The 21529-nt window shown below is 46.0% G+C and overlaps 1 protein-coding gene across 3 annotated transcripts in view; it reads right to left on the bottom strand.

The window, feature by feature from the left end:
• CFHR2 (complement factor H related 2) overlaps positions 1–21529 on the bottom strand; it is a 40850-nt gene that overhangs the window by 14722 nt on the left and 4599 nt on the right. For 2 of the 3 annotated variants that reach the window (XM_054037509.1, XM_054037508.1), the window contains exons 2-5: positions 17967–18143; positions 10470–10652; positions 10119–10331; positions 8344–8502 (exon numbers count right to left, since the gene is read on the bottom strand). In XM_054037509.1, the coding sequence (XP_053893484.1) occupies positions 8344–8502; positions 10119–10331; positions 10470–10652; positions 17967–18143 (732 nt within the window). Of the gene's footprint in view, positions 1–8343; positions 8503–10118; positions 10332–10469; positions 10653–12138; positions 12328–17966; positions 18144–21529 lie in introns of those variants that run through there. The other variant, XM_054037510.1, reaches the window with a different exon arrangement.

Here is a 21529-nt window from a genome sequence, read left to right on the forward strand (position 1 = left end):
AAATATTCTACAAATACATTAGAAGCTTGAGGAAGACCAAGGGCAGAGTGGGCCCATTACTCAATGAGGTGGGGGGAAATAACAGAAAATGTGGAAATGGCAGAAGTGCTTAATGACTTCTTGGTGAAATCTGAAACAAAGAAGGTTGGTAGTGATTGGATGTCTAACATAGTGAATGTCAGTAAAAATGAATCATAGAATATCAGGAGGTCATCTAATTCAACCCCCTGCTCAAAGGATCCCCAGACAGATTTTTACCCCAGTCCCTAAATGGCCCCCTCAAGGATTGAACTCACAATCCTAGAGTTAGCAGGGCAATGCTCAAACCACTGAGCTAACCCCCTATGAAAATGAGCTAGGATCAGAGGCTAAAATAGGAAAAGAACGGGTTAAAAATTACTTGGACAATTTAAATGTCTTCATGTCACCAGGGCCTGATAAACTGCCTCCTAGAATACTCAAGGAGCTGACTGAGGAGATATCTGAGCCATTAGCAATTATCTTTGAGAAGTCATGGAAGATGGGAGAGATTCCAGAAGACTAGAAAATGGCAAATATAGTGCCAATATATAAGAAGGGAAATAAGGACAACCCGTTGTGGAAGCAGAGAAAGAACTGACAGGAAGGGGATTGCAATTCATGACAGTTTGTTAGCAAGAGTCAGGCTAACTGTAACCCTAATAACGCGAGATTTGTAGAAGCGAGGAATGTGTGAGGCGAGTGGGAAAGAACTGTGTGAGAAGTTGTTGTGACCTTATGTAGATAATATGGAATGTAGACTAAGAGTCTACATTAGTGAACAAAACAAGATATCAGAATGACCTATGTATAAACAAAATGCAGCTGTTGCTCATTATTGTCTGTAACAAAAGGTATAAATGCTTGCTGTAATTGTTTACCTGTTGAGAGACCTGTTTAGCTCTCTCCCTCTATGCAACTGATAGAGAGAAAATAAAGTATCTGACTTGCTGTACCCAAACAAAAAGTGAGAACTCTGTTATTCTCTGACACCTGGGAATTACAGACCAGTCAGCTTAACTTCTGTGCCCGGAAAGATAATGGAGCAAATAATTAAGCAATCCATTTGCAAACATCTAGATGATAATAACGTGATAAGTAACAAGAACAAATCATGTCAAACCAACCTGATAGCTTTCTTTGACAGGATAACAAGCCTTGTGGATAGTGAGGACATGGTAGATGTGGTATATTTTCATTTTAGTAAAGCTTTTGATACTGTCTTGCATGACCTTCTCATAAACAAACTAGGGAAATGCAACCTAGATTGAACTACTATAAGGTGGGTGCAAAACTGGTTGGAAAACCGTTCCCAGAAAGTAGTTATCAGTGATTCACAGTCATGCTGGAAGGGCATAATGAGTGGGGTCCTGCAGGAATCAGTTCTGGGTCCAGTTCCATTAAATATCGTCATCAATGATTTAGTTAATGGTATAGAGAGTGCACTTATAAGTTTGTGGATGATACCAAGCTGGGAGGGGTTGAAAGTGCTTTGGAGAATAGGATTAAAATTCAAAATGATCTGGACAAACTGAAAAAATGGCATGAAGTAAATAGATTGAAATTCAATAAGGACAAATGCAAAGTACTCCACTTAGGAAGGAACAATCAGTTGCACACATACAAAATGGGAAATGACTGCCTAGGTAGGAGTACTGTGGAAAGGGATCTGGGGGTCATAATGGATCACAAGCTAAATATGAGTCAACAGTCTAACACTGTTGCAAAAAAAGCAAACATCGTTTTGGGATGGATTAGCAGGAGTGTTGTAAGCAAGACACAAGAAGTAATTCTTCCCGTCTACTCCATACTGATTAGGCCTCAAGTGGATTATTGTATCCAGTTCTGGGCGCCACATTTCAGGAAAGATGTGGGCAAATTGGAGAACGTGCAGAGAAGAGCAACAAAAATTATTAAAGGTCTAGAGAACATCACCTATGAGGGAAGATTGAAAAAAAAATGGGGTTGTTTAGTCTGGAAAAGAGAAGACTGAGAAGGGACATGATAGTTTTCAAGTACATAAAAGGTTGTTAGAAGGAAGAGGGAGAAAAATTGTTCTTCTTAACCTCTAGATAGGACAAGAAGCAATGGTCTTAAATTGCAGCAAGGGAGGTTGAAATTGGACATTGGGAAAATCTTCCTCACCATCAGGGTAGTTAAGCACTGGAATAAATTGCCTAGGGAGATTGTGGAATCTCCATCACTGGAGATTTTTAAGAGCAGTTTAGACAAACACCTGTCAGGAATGGTCTGGATAATACTTAGTCCTGTCATGAGTGCAGGGGACTGGACTAGATTACCTCTCAAGGTCCCTTTCAGTCCTATGATTCTATGATTAACTGGACTCATGAGTTCAGGACATATACAGTCTGATGGTTATCTTATTTGTTTCCCCCACTAAACTTTTCCTATGAAGCAGGATGAGATAGTTTTAGAAATTATTGCATAACAACTTGTTATTCACAGACTCCAGGAAATTGTCCCGGTCTGTGGAAACTCAATGGAAGGGATGGGAGTAGGGGAGAGCTCCGCAAGTCCACTTACAGTTTACCCAAATTTCCCCCCTGAAGCATGGGATAGAGCTGTCACCTAATGAGCAGGAAGTCCCGACCCCAGAAATCACATATTGTGGATGATGGCCTCATGGTACAGGTCCACAAGTCAGTGGGCATGATGGTGCAATGGAGGGGACTGAATTCTCTCCACAAAAGACAGGGGGTGAGACAACTACTAAAGCTTCCCCCTGTATTCAGATCCAGGGAAAATTAACTCCATGTTTTCCAGGAAATCTGGAGTCCCATTATCAGAGAGAGTTACTTTATAGCAACTCTGTTGGGCTCCAAATCTTCTTATACCTCTTCCTGTTTCAGACAGCTTTCACTTCTTTTTAATTACAAAAGGGCCAAATTCTGAAGTCCTTGTTCAGTTTTTACTTAGTCCTTATTCAATAAAACTCTCATTGATTGCATTCATTGGGGTTTTACCTGAAGAAACACTGAATAAACATTTGAGAAAGAAGAGCAGGTTAGTCACCCTGTGCAGTAACTGAGGTTCTTCGAGATAGTTGTCCCTGTAGGTGCTTCACTTTAGGTGACTTCAGAGCGGTGCCCTTTGGTGGAAGGAAGGGGCTTCGGAGTTGAAGTCGTAGCAGATGACAATATGGTAAATCCAAATAGTGCATCCTGATACTGAATGTTGTTCTAATGTATAGTGTTGTGTAATTGTATGGGCTGATACATATGTTACCGCTTTACATATGTCCATAATGGGGACATTGTTAAGAAATGCTATCAAAGCCTATAAAGCTCTGGTGGAATGTCTGCATATCATCATTGGGGGTTGAAGATGGTATTGATGGTAACACAAGTTGACACACCTGGAAATCCATTTGGACAATCTCTGTTTAGATATGGCATCTCTTTTTGATAATTTGGTGATGGAGAAGAATAATTTTGGTGGCTTTGTTCTGTCTATGTAAAAGGCTAGAGCCCTTCAGATGTCCAGGGTGTGAAGTGATGTCTCCTGTCTATTCCCATGGGGTTTTGGATAGAAGGATAGGAGGTGAATGGGTTGGTTGAGATGGAAAGAAGAGGCAACTTTAGGTAAGAACTTGGAATGTGGTCTTAATGTAACTTTATCTTTGAAACAGAGGGTCCTGTGGCATCTTTAAGACTAACAGAAGTATTGGAGCATAAGCTTTTGTGGGTGAATGCCCACTTCATCAGACGCAAGTTTACTTCACCCACGAAAGCTTATGCTCCAATACTTCTGTTAATCTTAAAGGTGCCACAGGACCCTCTGTTGCTTTTTACAGATTCAGACTAACACGGCTACCCCTCTGATACTTTATCTTTGAAGAATATCATGTATGACAGGTGTGCCATGAGGGCTCCTAGTTCTCCCATTCATCTAGTGGACATGATGGCAGTGAGGAAGGCCACCTTCACTGAAAGGTGAAGAAGTGAACATGTCTCTAGTGGTTCAAATGGGGGTCTGGTGAGACCCCACAACACTAGATTAAGATCCCATGATGGAGTAGAGGGTTCATATTTCAGGGTAGATGTTGTTGAGGCCTTTGAGAAATTGCTTGGTGATTGAGTGTGCAGAAATCAAGAAATCATTTACCTTATAGTGGAATGCTGTGATAGCTGAGAGCTATAGCCTGATTGAGCTCATGGAGAGGCCCAATTTCTTAAGTTCTAGTATATAGTCTAATATCAGAGATAGAGTGGAGGAGACTGCCGTGATTTGTTTATTTTGGCACCATGTGGCGAATTATCTCCATTTGTGTAAGTATATATGACATGTCGTTGTTCTGTGACTATTTAATAAAATGTTCTTTACTTCCTCTGAACAGGTCATTTCGAGTCCTCGGTGCTATGGGGTAGCAATACCTTGAGGTGGAGTCTTTTTAGGTTTGGGTGAAGGACTTGGCCTGCATCTTGAAAGAGAAGACAGGGTAGAAGAGGAAGTGTGCATGGTGGGCACGCCATCATGTTGAGAAGGTAAAGGAACCATGTTTGTTGTGACTACATGGGAGCTATCAGAATGACTTTGGACTTGTCCAATCTGATCTTGTGTATCATCTGCGATAGGAGGCGGTGAGAGGGAAGGCATATATGAAAGGAGCGTCCCATTTGATAAGAAAGGCATTGTCCATGGAGCAAGAATCCAAACCTGCTCTGGAGCAAAACTGAGGGCATTTAACATTGTGTGCTGTTGCAAGAGGTCTGAGGTTGGGAACTCCCAGTGTCTGAATATGCTGTATAGCACCTATATGTCTAGTTCCCACTCATGATCCTGGGAAAAGTTCCTCCTTAGTGTGTATGCAGGGGTGTTTTGGCATCCTGGTAGGTATGAGGCTGAGATGTTGATGTTGTGACTGATGCACCAGTTCCAGAGCAGTGTGACTTCCATGTACAGGGAGTGAGAGTGTGCCCCCCTTGCCAGTTTATATAGAACATACATGTGACACTGTCGGTCTGAGGATTTTTATGGGCTTGTTCTTGATCATGGGTAGGAAAAGGGAACACGCACTGTGAACGGCTCATAGTTCTAATATGTTTATATGTAGGAGAGATGCTGAAGGAGACCAACAGTCCTGGATAATCTGAGTGTTCAGATGTGCTTCCCAGCCTAGTAGTGAAGCATCCATTGTGATGATTGCTGTTGGAAAGTTCTGAATAAAGGGGACCCTGGCACAAACATTGTCTGGTCATGTCCACCATTGTAGGGGAGTGTTTTATTTTGTTTGGTATTCTGAGGTGTTTGTTTATGCAGTGTTTGTGGGAAGTATAGGTTGTCCAAAACCGGCTTGCAGACACTGCATGTGTAGCCTCGGGTATTTGATGATGAATGTTGTTGCAGCCACGTGGCCCAATAGTTGCAGGAAAATCCTGGCCATTGTCTGAGGACTGTTTAGCATTGTGGAAATCAGGCTGGTTAGGGTCTTGAATCGTTATCGTGGTAGAGAGGCCATAGCCTCTGGAGAATTGAGGTAGGCTCCAATGAATTCTAGTTTTTACACTGGTGTTAGTGTTGATTTTTGAACATTTATTTGTAGGCCTTTGCATGTGAAGAGAGCTACTTTGTTTTAGGTAGCTTCTAGTGCTCCTGGTCATGTCAATGCTTTCAGTAAGCAGTCATCCAAGTATAGGAATATCAAAATTCCCTGTCTGCAGAGGTAAGCCGCTACCACAGCGAGGACCTTTGAGAACACTTGTGGAGCAGTAACTTCCTCCTCAACTTCGGCCTCCAGTTCCTTCTTTACCAGTTCAGGGGGTTCAGAAGCCCTCGAGGCAGCAGCTGAAGGAGGGTGTTTCCTTGGTTGCTGGTAGATCACACTAGAGGTAGCTGCCAAGGTTCCCAGTATGGCCATTGCAATAGGAAGGGGCCCGATGGTTGGTACCACGGCTGACCAAACCAGGGAGGCTATGGATCAGAGGGACGATATCCCTGCTGTTCCTATTGAAACTGGGCCCTATATGGTAGGTGAGAAGAGTGGCGGGAAACCATGTCCACTTGCTCACTTTCTGACTCTGACAACAAAAAGGATGGTGTGCGGCAGGAAGTCGTCGGAGAGTCAAGGGCTCTGGGTGATCTCGGTACTGGGACCCCAGTACTGAGCAGATGCAAGTCCAGTGCATCAGACACTGAAAGATCCATCACACACTGGAAATATGGCAGTGCAAAGAGTGTCGGTACTGGCAGTGGTTGTCAGTGCCAAGAGGCTTCTACCAAAGGGGTTGGAGAAGTGGACCTGATAGCGAGGTCTGTTGGTGCCTGGCATACCACAAGTAGTACAGATGTTGACATCCATACTGATGGATCCTTCCCCGGGGAAGATCTTCTATGTTTTTCGCACCCCCATGATACCGGTGCTTCCTTGCCTGTGCCCATTGGGACTTCAGGCAACCTGACTTCCTCTGTCAGTTCAGTACCACGCATACCTTGGGTACCAGATTTAGATGGCTTTGGTGCTGTCGGTACCGATGATACTGATTGAACCAGAGATCATTTTCATTGATCAGGGCTCACTATGGAGACTCACGGACCTTTTCTTAGAGGCTTTACGAGAATGGCTGATGGACATCTCTCTGGGCTCACCTCCCTTCAAAATAGAGGGTTGTGGTGAGGGCTCCTGTCGGAACTCCAGAGATTGGAGGGATAACTCTGTGAGTAGGAGTTTGAGCCTCAATTCTCTGTCATTCCTGGATCTGAGCTTCTGTTGCTGACACAAGCCACATTTTTGTGGAATTTGTTTCTCTCCCAGGCAGCGAACGCATTGTGAGTGTCCATCAGTCACTGGGATAGTTTCCTTGCAACTGAGGCATTTCTTGAAGCCCAGGGAGATGGGCATACCCTTTTCCAGGGGAGTCCCCCACACACCCAGGAAGACAAGGTCCTTTTCTTTTTTTCTTTTTTTTTGGGGGGGGGAGCAACAAAATTAAATATAAATGAAATAAATAAAAAAAAGGCTTACAGGGAAGCTAAAAATTAGAAATTCTAAAAGAGTTAACAATCCATGAACAGACAGCGATAGCTCCATCTCTAGCCAGGTGCAGTTGAGAAGGAACTGAGGAGTGTTTGCCCACGCATACCGACTAGCCTCGTGGCAGCCGAGGAGCAGCTCATGCATGGGCTGAACGGACACTGCTACCAAAGTTCTCCAATCAGCAGTGAAGGGACGTAGACACACCTACAGTGAAGCACCCACAGGGACCAGCGGCGGCTCCAGACACCAGCGCACCAAGCGCGTGCCTTTGGTGGCATGCCTGCGGGAGGTCCCACGCCTTCAGCGGCAATTCGGCGGTGGGGACGCCGAAGCCGCGGGACCGGGGACCTCCTGCAGGCATGCCACTGAATCCGCGGGACTGGGGGCCTCCTGCAGGCGTGCCGCCGAAGGCAGCCTGCCTGCCATGCTAGGGGTGTCAAAAAAGCTAGAGCTGCCCCTGATAGGGACACTACTTCAAGAAGAACTGGCGGTTCCCTTGACTCAAGAGGGGCCTGATATGGAAGGTGTGCACGTCTCGGTGCTCGGTACCAGCAGATTTGCCAGTCTATGTGATTTCTTATTCTGTTTGTGAGCCTTGGAATGCACTGCTTCTCCATGGCTGGAATTCATGGAAAGCGCAACATCCTTCGTAGGCCTGAAGGAAGACTTGCTGCTATGCTTATGCTCCTGCTTCTTTTCCTCCTGACTAGGCCCTGGCACGGGGTCCACAGTACTGGTATCAGCAGAATCGAACTTGATCTCTGTGGTCGGAGACGCCCTCCTGGGTTTCTCAGGCTGATGTAGGGAGGGCATCCCACAGCCTGGACCCAATGGCAGCCTCATGGCGACCTCCAAGAGGTGCTTCTTGATGCAGAGAGCCCAGTCTTCTCGGGTTGGGAAGAACAGGCAGATACTGCACCTGGATGACATGGACTTCTCCCAAGCAGTAGAGGCAGCATTGGTACTCATCGCTGACAGAGAAGGAACATGGGCAGGAGGCACAGATCTTGAACCTGGGCATCTTTGGCATAATGCAGGCATGGGTGCTGGGTTGGGGTACAGGAAACAATGGTAAACAGATTCCCCTAAATCTCTTACCTGCTTAAAACTACTACTAAACACTAAACTACAAATGTACATGACAAAATAATACAAATGTACCTGTCAATTCTATGTACTATCAAAGGAAAGGGCCAAACACCTGACCAAGGACCCACAATGACATTTTAAAAAATACTAGGTTAGCAAGTGCATTCTCGATCTGATATGTTTAGTATACTGAGTTGGATTTTGACATTTGTTAAGCAAGATAAGACATAAATGCAACTTACTGCTACACCTTGGAGAAGGCAACCAGCCGTTCTTTGTGCATTCAGCTGTATCTTGAAATCCATGATTACACGTAATTATGAGGACATCACCATTCCTATAAACGTTCCTTTGAGGTCTGAATCTACCATTAACCACTCCTGGAGGATCACATACAATTTCTAACGAGAATGAGACAAATATATTTTACACATGAAAATAGGCCAGTAGGCTGTACAATCCATCAGCAATTATTGTGATTTATCTCTGAATAAAACATATGGAAATTGCATAGAGGGAACCTACTGTGCTCCCCTACTTTTACTGTAATGCTGTTTAAGAAGTTGCCAAATAGAATGTGGACGTACTGGTTTTTTATTGAGCAATACACACGCCAGAGCTGTTCAAAATGTTTCATTCAAAACTGTTGCTTTTAAATGAGAAATGGTCTTTTTTCTAAACCAAATACTTTCACAAAAAAGTTTTGGTTGTTTGGTTTTGGTTTTTTGGTTTGAATTTTTCCAGTTTTTCATAAAAATTTTGAATGGTGTTGAGGGCTTTTTCCTCCACTTTTTCTTTTTTTCATCTTTGTATAGTTACAAGTAGAAAAATCAAAGTTGGAGAAGTTTTCAAAATTTCCAGCGTGGAGAAAGGAAAATGTGAGATGAAATTCTGACCATTATTCATTTATTTGCAGTAAGATGCAAAAAAAAAAAGGGGGGGGGGAGGATTGATGGGAAAAAACAACATTCAAAATATTGAAAATAAAATGTATATATTTTGTGGAAAAAAGAATTAAAATAAAAATTGCTCTATTTCAAACCCTGCAAAATGGTAAAACCATCAGATTGCAACACTTTTCACAAAACTGCTTCTTCATTTTTCATCCAGCTCTGGTAAATATGCTGTCTCTGGGCTGGTAGCATAGAAATTTAAAGGACATTGTGTTATCCTGTAGTTACAAACTGTTAAACCCAGCAGTTGACCATACCATCAGAGGCAGATTACCCTTTTGTGGGGTCCTGGGCCAGAGCAAGTGGGCCCCACCCCTTCCACCTGCAGTTACCCCCATCCAAGTAGGTGCTCCTACTGGGGAGCAAGGTCAGGGTGCAGGGGCTTGCCCAGCTCTGCCCACTCAGTGCTCCTGCCAGGGAGCAGGGGTGGGGAACGGGGACTTCCCCCACCCCCTGGCAGGAGTGCTGGGTGGGCATTGCAGGAAGGGGCACAGGGGCACCCATTTTTCCAGGGGCCCCCAATTGCTAATCCACCACTGCATACCATCTGTACACTGCTCCCACTCCCAGCACTTTCATACCCAATAGCGACAAACCAAGCTCCAAGCACAAACTCAGTTTTCTCATTATGGAGCCAAGTTCTGTTATCAAAAGAGGGATAAGCTGCTCCAAACACTGTGTTTCTGAGAAGGCCTCTGAGTACTGCCATTAAATACTCTCTGAATAGATTCAGAAACATCTGAAATAGCCTTAGATATGCCTAGTTACAGACAGTAACTCATTTACATTTTTAAAATTTTTGTATGACAAATAAATGCCTACTTGGTTATTAGATTAACTCGAGGGGGCAGAGTGGAGCAGGGAGAATTTGCCTCACGGAGTCTATTAACGCCTGAAATGTAATTATCTTAACACAAATCCAGTCTGGAAGCCTTTCGCCTCTGCACTGTAGTAATCAGAGCAAAGAAGCAGCTCTTTCACATTCACTTATTCCTATCATTGCAGAGTGCCTTCTACTGAAAGCAGGATATTTGAGATACCCGCTAGAGCCCATCTCCACCTACCTTTGCATTCCGGATAGACAATTGGATTTCCATTGCACTGCACCATAAAAGTAGATTGAGATAAATTAGTTGCAAGTGCGTATCCTGGTTTGCAGTGAAGCTCAAGAAAATCACCACGTTTTAGGTACACCCATTGCAATATGTTCTCATTCGCAGTCCCATTCAACTCTACCATCCGGTTTTCCATTTCTTCCACTGAGATAGCACATGGCTCTAAAACAAGAAAAAGGTGAGGTTGTCTTGGTAGCCCCCAGGTAAGCACATTGAAGTAATGTGTTTATACAAGCGATGAGTCTGATTCAGTGAATCTCTACATAAACCTCAGAGCCTAAGAAAGCAGTTCTTTTTTACCTAAACAAAGTGGTGCTTTTGTCCAATTTCCATCGTCACAAAAAGATCTGTTCTGTCCTTCCATTGCATAAAATTTTTGGCATTTGAATTCTACAAAGGAGCCAGATGTGTATCCTTTTTCCAAGAATGTAGTTATGTCTCCATTCTCAATAGTAGGTGGACGGCTACATTTTTTTCCTGTTTCTAAAGGGAAAAAATGACAATTATAATCATCTTAAGCAAACATGGTTATGATGTAATTTTTTGGCTTTAGTACTGCACATGGAAAATAACTCCTTTTCCAACGTTAGGGAAACCACTTGTAAAAACCTCATGTGGCTGAGCTAGGCACAATGACCAAAATACTACGGGCCTCATCCTCAGCTGGTGTAGATTAGTGTTACTTCACCTGAACACAATGGGGCTATGTCAGTTTATACCAGCTGAGGATGGGGCTCTGAATTTCTTGGGTTTTATTCACTTAATTCAGACACTAATTTTTACAAGCAATATATTTAATTGTATATCTTGTATTTGATACGTATCTTTCTCTTTCACACGCTCGATTGTACATATTTGTATTACATACAAAACACCATCGAAATCTATATTAAAAGATTATTAAGATTGCAAAGTGAAGCATCCAAAATATGCATATGCATTACGTTGGAGTTTTTAATCGCATGATCTCACGCTATTTTTCCCACAGGACCCCTGCCTCATTCAGTGCACAGGCTGGATGGTGCTCACTGAATGAGATGACTATTCAATATTTCTTTTCATCCTCATCTTTCTATGTGCAGCCCATTGCCTTATTGGCCGCATTACTCACAAATGCCAAAGGCAGGAGGAAGGAACTATGCAGGCCATCCCAAATAAGTGCCACTAAATATGAAGCTGCACAGTGTTTTCAGTTATTAGAAATCCCAGGGAGATGGGTAAGTGGGCAAATGGCAGGGGATGCTGTCAAAAGCACATGCTTATCACATGGCTCTGCAGTTTAGCACATAGACATCAAAACCAGTATATATTTTCTACATATACACAAGAAAACTAAGTTAAAAGACTGTTAGGGCTACAAAGTGAAGCATCCAAAAAGTCAGGAAATTCCAAAGTTAAGGCTGCCTGTACAACCTTAACTTTGCCCCCTGTGTGTATATATTATGACTGGCCTTTAACTACATAATCATACTGTATTTTTTCTAGAGCAACCCTGCCTCATTCAGAGTGAAAGTTGAACAATGATTGAGGTAGCTGTTTAATACTCTTTTTTGCCCAGTGTTCAATGTGAGCTCTGATTCATTCACTACACATTCTGCAGTGGTCTGGAGCACCCCGACTCATGCAGTAAAAAAAGCTTCTCATTCAGCATCTAGTCTGCTCACTGAAGGAGAAATTCATCCCTGCACAGAGGAGCAGCACAAGGCCTATGCACCATTTATGCCCTACCTTGTGCTGGCCCATTGAACAGCAATGAATTCACCCTGAATGAGGCAGGAGCCCTGTGGAAAATACAGTATATCATCATGTAAGTGATGCCTATAGAGGGAGATACAGTCCTCATGAGTGATTATCTATAATGGAAGGGGCAGGTGTCACAGTCCAGAACACTACATGCACTTACTTGACTCTACACAAGAAATCAAATAAAACTGAGAAACTGAAATATCAAAATACAGTACAGATTTACCAGAGATGCATGAAGGCAAATCCATGTGCCCATTAACACACTTCCTGACTGAAGGGGTTGTGAGGGTATATCCTTCACTGCACATAAATTCCAGTGTGTGGTCACTCTGAATCAACTGTGCATGTCTTCAGCCATTGGACAGAAGCAGATTTTTGATCTCCAGTTGCTGTTTTGTGAGGCTACATGGTGCTAAAGAAAAACCAGAAAAAAATGAAAATGATAGAGCCTGATTCTTCAGTGTCCTGCATCTTGTGCAGCCATTTACCTGCTCTGTAGTTAGTGACTGCAAAACATGGCCATTCTGCTTTGTACTCTCTCTCTCTCTCTGCAGGGTATAAAGTGCTTTGTAAGATGCAAGACAGTGGAGAATCAGACCCATTATTTTCATCAAGATACAGATTAAAATGTATTTCTAACGACAACTATAAAATTCACATTGCTGACAAGGAAAAAAGAGGTATTTCTAAATGTTAATATAAATGTATATATATATATACACACACAGAGAGAGTGTTGCCAACTCTCATGATAGATCTAGAGCAGGCCTGCACAACATGCGGCCCGCAGGGGTTGAGTAGGTGGGCTCACTGTGCAGCCCGCGGGGGGGGTGAGAAGGCAAGCAGCAGGTGAGGGAGGGGGGCTGAGGAGGAGAGTGGGCAGGCAGTGGCAGCTAGTAAGTAGGCGAGCCGGAGAGGGTGGGGGGCTGAGGAGGCGAGCGAGTGGGCAGTGGCGGGGGGTGAGTAGGCAAGCCGGGGGTGGGGGGCAGAGGAGGAGAGCGGCGAATCGGTGGCTGACCTGTTCTACTGATCTGGTCCGGCTCCCATCCCCTCTCCCAGGGCCGGCTCCAGGCACCAGCAAAACAAGCAGGTGCTTGGGGCAGCACCCAGGTCCGACGCATCTGTTACTAACGTCAGAGTGGGTTGCGGGGTAGCGAAGGGGACCCCCTCGCAAACCTGCTGCTGATCGAGCCACCAGCGGAGGGAGTTCAACACCCGAGCTGGGATTGTCACTACCAGGTGTAAGGGGTCTCTGTTGGGGCGATACGTTTGGGCCAGCCACAACTGTAATGGCCTGAGTCTTAGGCGGGCATGTCTGACTACATGTGTGCAGGCCGCCATGTGCCCCAAGAGTTGCATACAGCATCTGGCCATGGTCGTGGGGAATTGTTGGATGGAGCTTACGACCCTTTGACTGGCCAAGAACCGTGACACTGGAAGACTTGCCTGTGCCGCCACCGAGTCCAGGACTGTTCCTATGAAGTCCAGTCTCTGTGTGGGGATCAGTGAGGACTTGGGCACATTGACCAGTAGACCGAGCTTGCGGAACACCTGTAGTGCCAGCGTCACGTGGGAGCGGACCTAAACCTCCGACCTGCCCGCGAAGAGCCAGTCGTCCAAGTACGGGTACACGTGCATCTTTCTTTTCCGAAGAAAAGCTGCCACCACGGACATGCATTTTGTGAATACTCGTGGGGCCGTTGCCAGGCCGAAGGGCAAGACCGTAAATTGAAAATGGCGTTGGTTGATGGTGAAGCACAGAAACGGCCAGTGGGCCGGGCGGATGGCGATGTGAAAATACGCATCTTTCATAACAAGGGCAGCGTACCAATCCCCCGGATCCAGGGATGGGATAATAGCTCCAAGGGAGACCATACGGAAACGTGTCTTGACCAAAAATTTGTTTAGTCCGCGTAGGTCCAAAATGGGACGGAGGCCCCCTTTTGCTTTGGGAATCAGGAAATATCTGGACTAGAATCCTTTCCCCTTTAGGTCCGGAGGAACCTCTTCCACTTCTCCTACTGTGAGGAGGGTCCGCACCTCCTGCATGAGGAGTTGCTCGTGAGAGGGGTCCCTGAAGAGGGGTGGGAGGGAGGGGGCGAGGAGAACTGAAGAGTGTAGCCTGCCTCCACCGTGCGCAGGACCCAGCGGTCCGATGTTATATGTGACCAAGTACGGTAAAAACGGGACAGGCGGTCCCTGAAACGTAGAGGTGGATCCGGAATAGAGTTTGGTACGCTGTCCTCGATCGCAGCTTCAAAACCTTGGCTTATTTCCCGGCTGCGGCTTGCCTTGGCCATGATTTTGGCCCTGGTTAGGCATGTTGTTACGTCTACGCCTGTTATCCCTGCCCCGTCTGCGGTACAGTTCCTGTCGAGGATGAGGGTGGTACTGCCTCTGCGGTGGTTGGGGCTTAAAGGGTTTCCTCTGTGTCACTGGGGTATGCATTCCCAACGACTTGAGGGTCGCTCGAGAGTCTTTGAGACTATGTAGTCTGGCATCCGTCTGGTCCGAAAACAAGCCTGACCCCTCGAACGGAAGGTCTTGGAAGGTTTTTTGCACCTCTGGGGGAAGGCCGGAAGCCTGTAACCATGCCGAGTGTCTCATTACTACCCCTGACGCGATTGTCCTAGCAGCTGCATCTGCGGAGTCAAGAGAGGGCTGTAGGGAGGTTTTGGCTACTGCCTTCCCTTCGTCCACTATAGCCGTAAACTCGGGTTGTGAGCCCTGAGGCAGGGATTCCTTAAACTTGGAGATTGATGCCCAAGAATTAAAGTTGTGTCTGTTCAGAATCGCTTGTTGGTTAGCGATCCTCAACTGGAGGCCCCCGGACGAGTAGACCTTTCTCCCAAATAAGTCCAAGCGTTTTGCCTCCTTGGCTTTGGGGGCCGAGGCTTGCTGGCCATATCGCTCTCGTTCATTGACCGCAGAGACGACCAGCGAACAGGGTGTTGGGTGAGAGAAGAGGAAGTCAAACCCTTTAGATGAGGCGAAGTATTTCCTCACCACGCCTTTCGCAGTTGGTGCACTGGAGGCCGGTATTTGCCATACTGTTTTGTAGTTGGACTGGACCGTTTTTATGAGCGGGAGCGCGATCCTGGAGGGGCCCTCCGGGCTTAGGATGTCAACCATGGGGTCCTCCTGCTCTACCATCTCCGCCGCCTGCAAGCCCAGATTGAGGGCTACTTGGCGGAGCAGTTCCTGGTGCGCCCGATGGTCAATCGGGGGAGGGCCGGACACGGTTGTGCCCTCCCCGGCTTCATCTGGTGAGGAGGAAGAGGTCAGGGCCTTTTGCGAGTCTTCCTCTTCCTGCAACTCCTCACTGACTGGGCGCTTCTCTGGGGCCTGTTCTATGACGTGGGTCTGAGACGGTGCCAGGCTCGGTGCCGAGTCCGCCCTTTCTCGCTCCGGCAGTCTGGATACCGTGGCCTCCTTGCAAGAGGGCGGGTGCCACTGCGGAGAGCGGGACCGGTGTCCCGAGGGCCGAGATCTCGAGGTCCTGGATGGGGGGCCTTGCTGGTGGTAGGCCCAAGGGATCCAGAATGGCCATTGTCCTGGCTGGCCCCACTGTGGGTGCCAAGCAGCTTTGTGTTCCCTACTGGCCTGTGCCCTGTGGGCATATCTGCTGTACTGGCCTGAGTCTGCCTCTGAAACCACGGACAGTGATCTGGAAGGCCACAGCGGTGCCGGGGGATGGTGCCGGTCCGGGGTCGGAGAGTAGTGCCTCCGTGACCGGGACCAGCGTCTTGCCGACCTGGACCTGGATCAGTACTGGTGACCACGGGACTGGGAACGACTACGTGTGGTCAGTCTCGGGGATCGTGTAACTAACACATCCCGGTGCCTACTCGAGTAGGGCTGCTGGGTCGGTGCCGGGCGCTTATTGGGGCCCGACGGCTGTGCGGCTCTCTGTGTGGAGGGAAGCCGGGAGTCCATGGAGGCGGAGCTCGACCGAGACTGGCACCATGAATGGTGCCGAGATGGCGACCGTGATGGGCGCACCACTGCCGGCTTGCCTCTGGATGCCAGTCTCAGCGGATCGTCTTTAGTTTGGAGGGGGCCCTCAGCAGACAATTCAATGAGGTCCTTTGTTGCCTCAAATGTGTCCGGGGTGGAGGACTGTTCCAAAAGCTCCTCCAGCCCTTCCTCCTCACTCGACGCCCCTATCCCGGGGCTCGACAGGCCTTTCGGCGCCGGAGCCACTGTCACCGGGATCTGTGCCGGGGCCGCAACGGCCTTAGGCGCACTCGAGGTCTTTGCGGGCGCTACCCTCTTATGCGGGGAGCGTCCTCGGCCCTCGGGTTGGCCCTTCGATTTTGCCAGCGAAGACGACCGATGCCGGAGGTGTTCTCGCTGATTCGGTGCCGTGGGCTTAGGGTGCCCCGCCGGCGCCGGATCACGGACCGATGCTGGGGCACTTCGCACCGAGGTTCACGGTGCCGTCGAAGTGGAGGGCTGTAACGCTGTCTCCATGAGCAGCTGCTTAAGGCGAAAGTCTCTCTCTTTCTTAGTCCTGAGCTTGAAAGCCTTACAGATCTTGCAGCGCTCTGTTTGGTGTGCTTCCCCCAGGCAACGGAGACACGAGTCGTGTGGATCGCTTAGTGGCATAGGCTTGTGGCACGTGGCACAAGCTTTGAAGCCTTGGGCGTGCGGCATGCCCCGCCGCCCAGGGCCGGTGCCGGGGTTGACCAAACACCTAATATAAAGAAGTTTGAGTATTTCTAAAGAACTGATAACTGCTAAGCTTAACACTAGCTACTAAAGAACTGATAACTGTAAAGATAACACTAAGTACTATGCTAAGGGACACTCTCAGACGAGAGACAGAGTTGTTCCAACGCCGCCACGGACGGTAAGAAGGAATTGAGGGAGGGTTGGGCCCGCAGGGATATATATACTCTAGAGCGGAGCGCCGCTCTGGCGGGAGGGGGGACCCTGCCGGCCCGATGGGAGCCGCTGAGGGAAAAAGTTTCCGACGTCCATGCACGCGGCGCGCGCTCACCTAATGTGTAATGGACGTGAACAATCACTCAAAGAAGAAATATCACATATGTTCAGTGTCCTGAACGTTACCCTGCTAGTTTAGTAGGGTATCAGCTAATTTGTTTAGTAAACTACATTAAAAGAAAATCAACCCATAGCCTGTCTCTAATAACAAAAACTAATATAGAATTAATGGACTTTCTTATAGAATTTTGGAATTTTAATTGCTTCCATGCCTATTACAATATTTGGTTCAACCTTTGCAGGTATGTTGAATATCTCATTTCTTTACACACCATAGCTATAGTATGTATATAGTACTCATCCCCAGGTTTATCTAGGCATATCCAGTTAGCACATCCTGCTCACTCAGTGGCTTTTTCCCTGCTTTCAGGGGAGGACTTTTAGCGGCGAAGCAGGCCATGAAAAATGGAGAGATGCAGCCCTCTGGACCCTTCTCCAAGGTAAAGCCATAGGGGGCCCATTAACTCCTATGAGACCACTGAAATGGGGATCTTGATAAATATTATTTGCCAATTTCTCCTAATGCTGTAGCTCTCTCCTCTTTCTTATGATAATACAATGGTGTTTCATCTCCATATTCTTTGTTATGGATATTTTTACACCATGCCTCCAATATTCAGGTCCTGTGTCATTGCTCGCATTTAGGGTTATTAACAACAAAAATCGTGGAATTTGGTAAAATGGAGAAAATTCTCTCTTCTGTAATATAAATAAATAGACGTAATATAAATTGTAATATAAATTTAGACGTTCTGTTATCTTATTATAAAAGAGACCCACCTAATTCAAATTTCATATTTGAAACTATTTGGTGATCTGCAAAGATCTCATTAATTGGGACCAGATATGGCTTGAGCCATAAACCAGATAGTTGGATCCAAGAATCAAGTGTGGTCCATCGGAAACATGAATCTGCTCTGAATTCTGACACCACTTCCCCTGTCCCCCATAGTTGAGAAGCGTTTGAATTCATGGGTTTGATTTGGGTCCATCTCTACTAAAGAACCAACCTGTGGGAAAGAGCAAAGAAGCAGTTCCCCTTACCCAAACACTGTGGTGCAGGTGTCCAGGTTTTCCCACTGCATGTGATCCATTCAGTTCCCATCAGGCTGTATCCAGGATTGCACTTGTACAGCACTTTGTCACCTTCTCTATACTCCGATTTGTCATCACTAACAATCCCCCCAAAATCTATGGCAGGCGGCTCTTCACATGCTGGAGCTGCAATAGATGCACAAACGTTATTGTTGTTGTTTGATGTAGGGAAATGTTCTAAGATCATTTGGCTTACTAATGAACACCTTACTGGTGGCTTTTCACAATTCATTTATTTTAATAATTTATAATTCATCTATCAACATGGTGCCTGGGAACATTACTGCACAAACACACACAACTCTCAGTCACTGCAATAACCTGACAGTAAAGGGAGAAAAGACAAGGAGAGAGATGCTTTACATTAGACTACGGTTTGGCTGCACTGATGAACCTTGCACCATGCACTGAAGATCAGCAACACAGAACTGACTCATCATAACAGGGAGCGAGCACCACAGTTGTGTCGCCTCCACATGCAAGAATATCCTGCCTCCAGTCCCCAAGAGTGCACTTCAAGGGACTGTCTGCAGCTGTGCCTTGGCTGATCTGAACTGTCACAATGTGCCACACCATGTACAGTTTTATAGATTAAAACCAACATCTAGAACTGCTCACTATACAGCAAATATATATATAGCATAAAGAGGAGGTCTAGAGACAGGCAACTATGATGAGGAGCATGGAAAGAGCCAGAAAACTGAAACAATGAAGAATTTATTAATATGCTGCATGGTCCTGCTCCAAAGAACATCTTTGTTCAGATCCACAAAAGTATTCTTTGAAATGGGCAAAAGCCCCTTTGCAATTCTTCCACAAACATCCTTGTAATTTAGGAGAAAAAAAATGGATTGTGGATTATGAATATAACCAATGGAGTTAATGTCGGGTTACAGTCAAAAGTAGATGAGCAGGAGATTAAGTGGGCCTCGTATGTATAACAGGGCTGGGGTGGAAAGCAGCATACAACAATAAATATGGAAGTCTCACTGCATTATATAATGTGGGCTCCAATATTGATCCCTCTTTTATCCCACTTGATGGTCTGGTCCTTGTTTACCAACTAAATTGATACATGCTGTCCTTTCTTCTGTAGGGTGGATTACACAATGCCTTGAAGATGGATGGGCTCCTTTACCAAAGTGTTTCCATGAGTAATTTAATGGTTAAAGAACTCTCTACCTTTCTCACATTGGTACTTTCTTTCTGGCCATCAGATGAGCATTGTGCTCATGTGTGGGGCAAAGTTTGGGATTCATATGGGGAAATTTACAAGACTGAGGGATCCTAGGATTATGTCTGGATCTTTCTTTAATTGTTTCTTCTTACTTTGACGAGTCACAATCTATTGTTTGAGAAGGTGTCAGTATCATAAATAAAAGAATTTACTGCCAGTGTCTGATTGTATTTAAATCATAAGGACATACATTTTATGTAAAGCACTAGAGCAGAAAGGTTTCAGAACTCTTTCTACTGACTGTTGTTGCCTTAGGTATCTTGGGTTTCTTCCTGTGGTCCCTTTTCTCGACCCTACAGAAGAAAGCTAGGTACATTCAAATAATAAAGTACTAAAGCTGAGGGGAGAATTGACCAGTGAGTATTCAGAACTTATCAAATTGATTTTTTCTTGCATGTACCTTGTAATATTATACGTTTTAAACTTTTTTTTTAAGTGAGACCCTGTGCCTACCAACACCTAGAAGATGGAGCATTAACTAACTATTATGAATACTACAAAGAATGAGCCTTTCCAGCATGGTTAGGTGTGTCAATTTACTACAGATGTCGTGATGGTTACATATCTAAAAGCGAGGACAGGTGGAATCTAATCAACTGTGCTAAAGAGGGCTGGGATCCAACACCAAAATGCCTTAATAAGTAAATATATATTTCCCTTAATTTCTTAAATGTCTTTGGGTACTATATTTACTAATTTATATATACTAATAATTACATAAAGCAGCAGCAGCATTGGCAGGAACAAGGACTGGGGTGGGCTGCGGGGAGGCAAGGGTGTTACAACATTGCTCTATTCTGGTACCTACACCTCCCTGCCAAAATTGTCATCCAGGGGCATGAGCGTCTCTTTAAAAAGACTCCTCCTCATATCTGGCAGCAGCAGCATTAGAAGGAGCCAGGCCTGGGGACAGATCTTATGTAGACAAGTTTGAGAGATTTGGAGAGGGGTTGTTTTTTTCTCTCCTTTTCCTTCCTCCTCGGTGCTGGATCCTCAACCAGCATTTCCATCCCTGAAGCAAAGGGATGGGGTTGAGGTTGAACTTGGTATCTCTCTGAGAGTGAGAGAGCTGCAGAGAGGAGCTCAGGTCTGGTAGGTTTAGAATGATCAATTATAACCTGTGTGGGTAGAGACCTATGGGAAGGGGTATGGTAGGCTGAGAAATCTTCTGAACAGGAGTAGAGGCTCTTTAGTGCTTGAGAATATTCAGTTGTAAGGGTGGAAAAGAAAGTCTCACAGAAAGGTGAAATGACTTCCAAAGTTCACACAACAAGTCAGTGGCAGAGTCGGGAGTGAAACCCAGGTCTCCTGATTCCCATGCCTGTGTCCTATCCACTAGACCAGTGTTTCTCAGCCAGAGTGTTATGACCTCCAAGGGAGGTCACAAAAAACCACCAGAGGAGTTGTGCGGTGTTGAAAATGTAATAATCTAAAGCAAAGGAAGTCTTGCTCCCACATTTCCCGCACACCCTCACCCTTCAAGGTCACGTATTCTCTGTCAACATCTTAAAACACACACACAAACAATGTATATAGGCTAGGTACCTGGAAGATTGCTTCTGGGATGGATACTAATTGCAGGGCTGGGGAGGCAGAAAGCGCTGTCCATAACGTTTTTTAGCCAAAGAACAGCTTTCTCAGGCTAGTTGCACAAAGCTTTTCACAAAGCTAGAGCCTTACTACGTGAAGTGGAAAGCTTGGATTTCCAGTTGGAAAAACCTGTAACCTACACCCAAGTTTTCTTGGTCTGCTACTCAGAGTGTTTCATGGAGCACCTATAAACATATTACAGTCTGGCCAGCCCTGTTCCCTGGCCCTTCAGTGAGTCTCCAGCCCTGTTTCCGCAACCATTCATCACAGCCTGATCCCAGACCTAAACCAGTTCTTGCTCCCCGTCTGCAGCCTTGCACCTCAGCTGCAGACCCCAGCCACCTCAGTATATGTCCTAATTCTAGGTCTGAGTCCAGTCCCAAGTCAACCCTTCTCCTGGGATATGGTCATGCCAAATCTACACTAGCTCTTCCACTGTTAATCACTGAGGGCACAAATCACCTCTTTTGAGGGTGCCGAAAGTCTGCAGGAAGACTGGTCCTGCTTTCATCCATGAGACTTTACCAGGTCCACCAGCCACCAAAATGTATCTCCACACTGGAGCTGGGAGCTGCACTGAGCACACATCCTCTCTCCCTCTTCCTGGTCTGCTCCAGACTCCCCTAATTCAACGCCCCACCTTGCTGTCTCCCCACACTCTTAGCAGTTTGGAATGCAGTTCAAT

Source organism: Malaclemys terrapin, chromosome 8 (genome assembly GCF_027887155.1).
Source record: "Malaclemys terrapin pileata isolate rMalTer1 chromosome 8, rMalTer1.hap1, whole genome shotgun sequence".
Taxonomy (NCBI): Eukaryota; Metazoa; Chordata; order Testudines; family Emydidae; genus Malaclemys; species Malaclemys terrapin.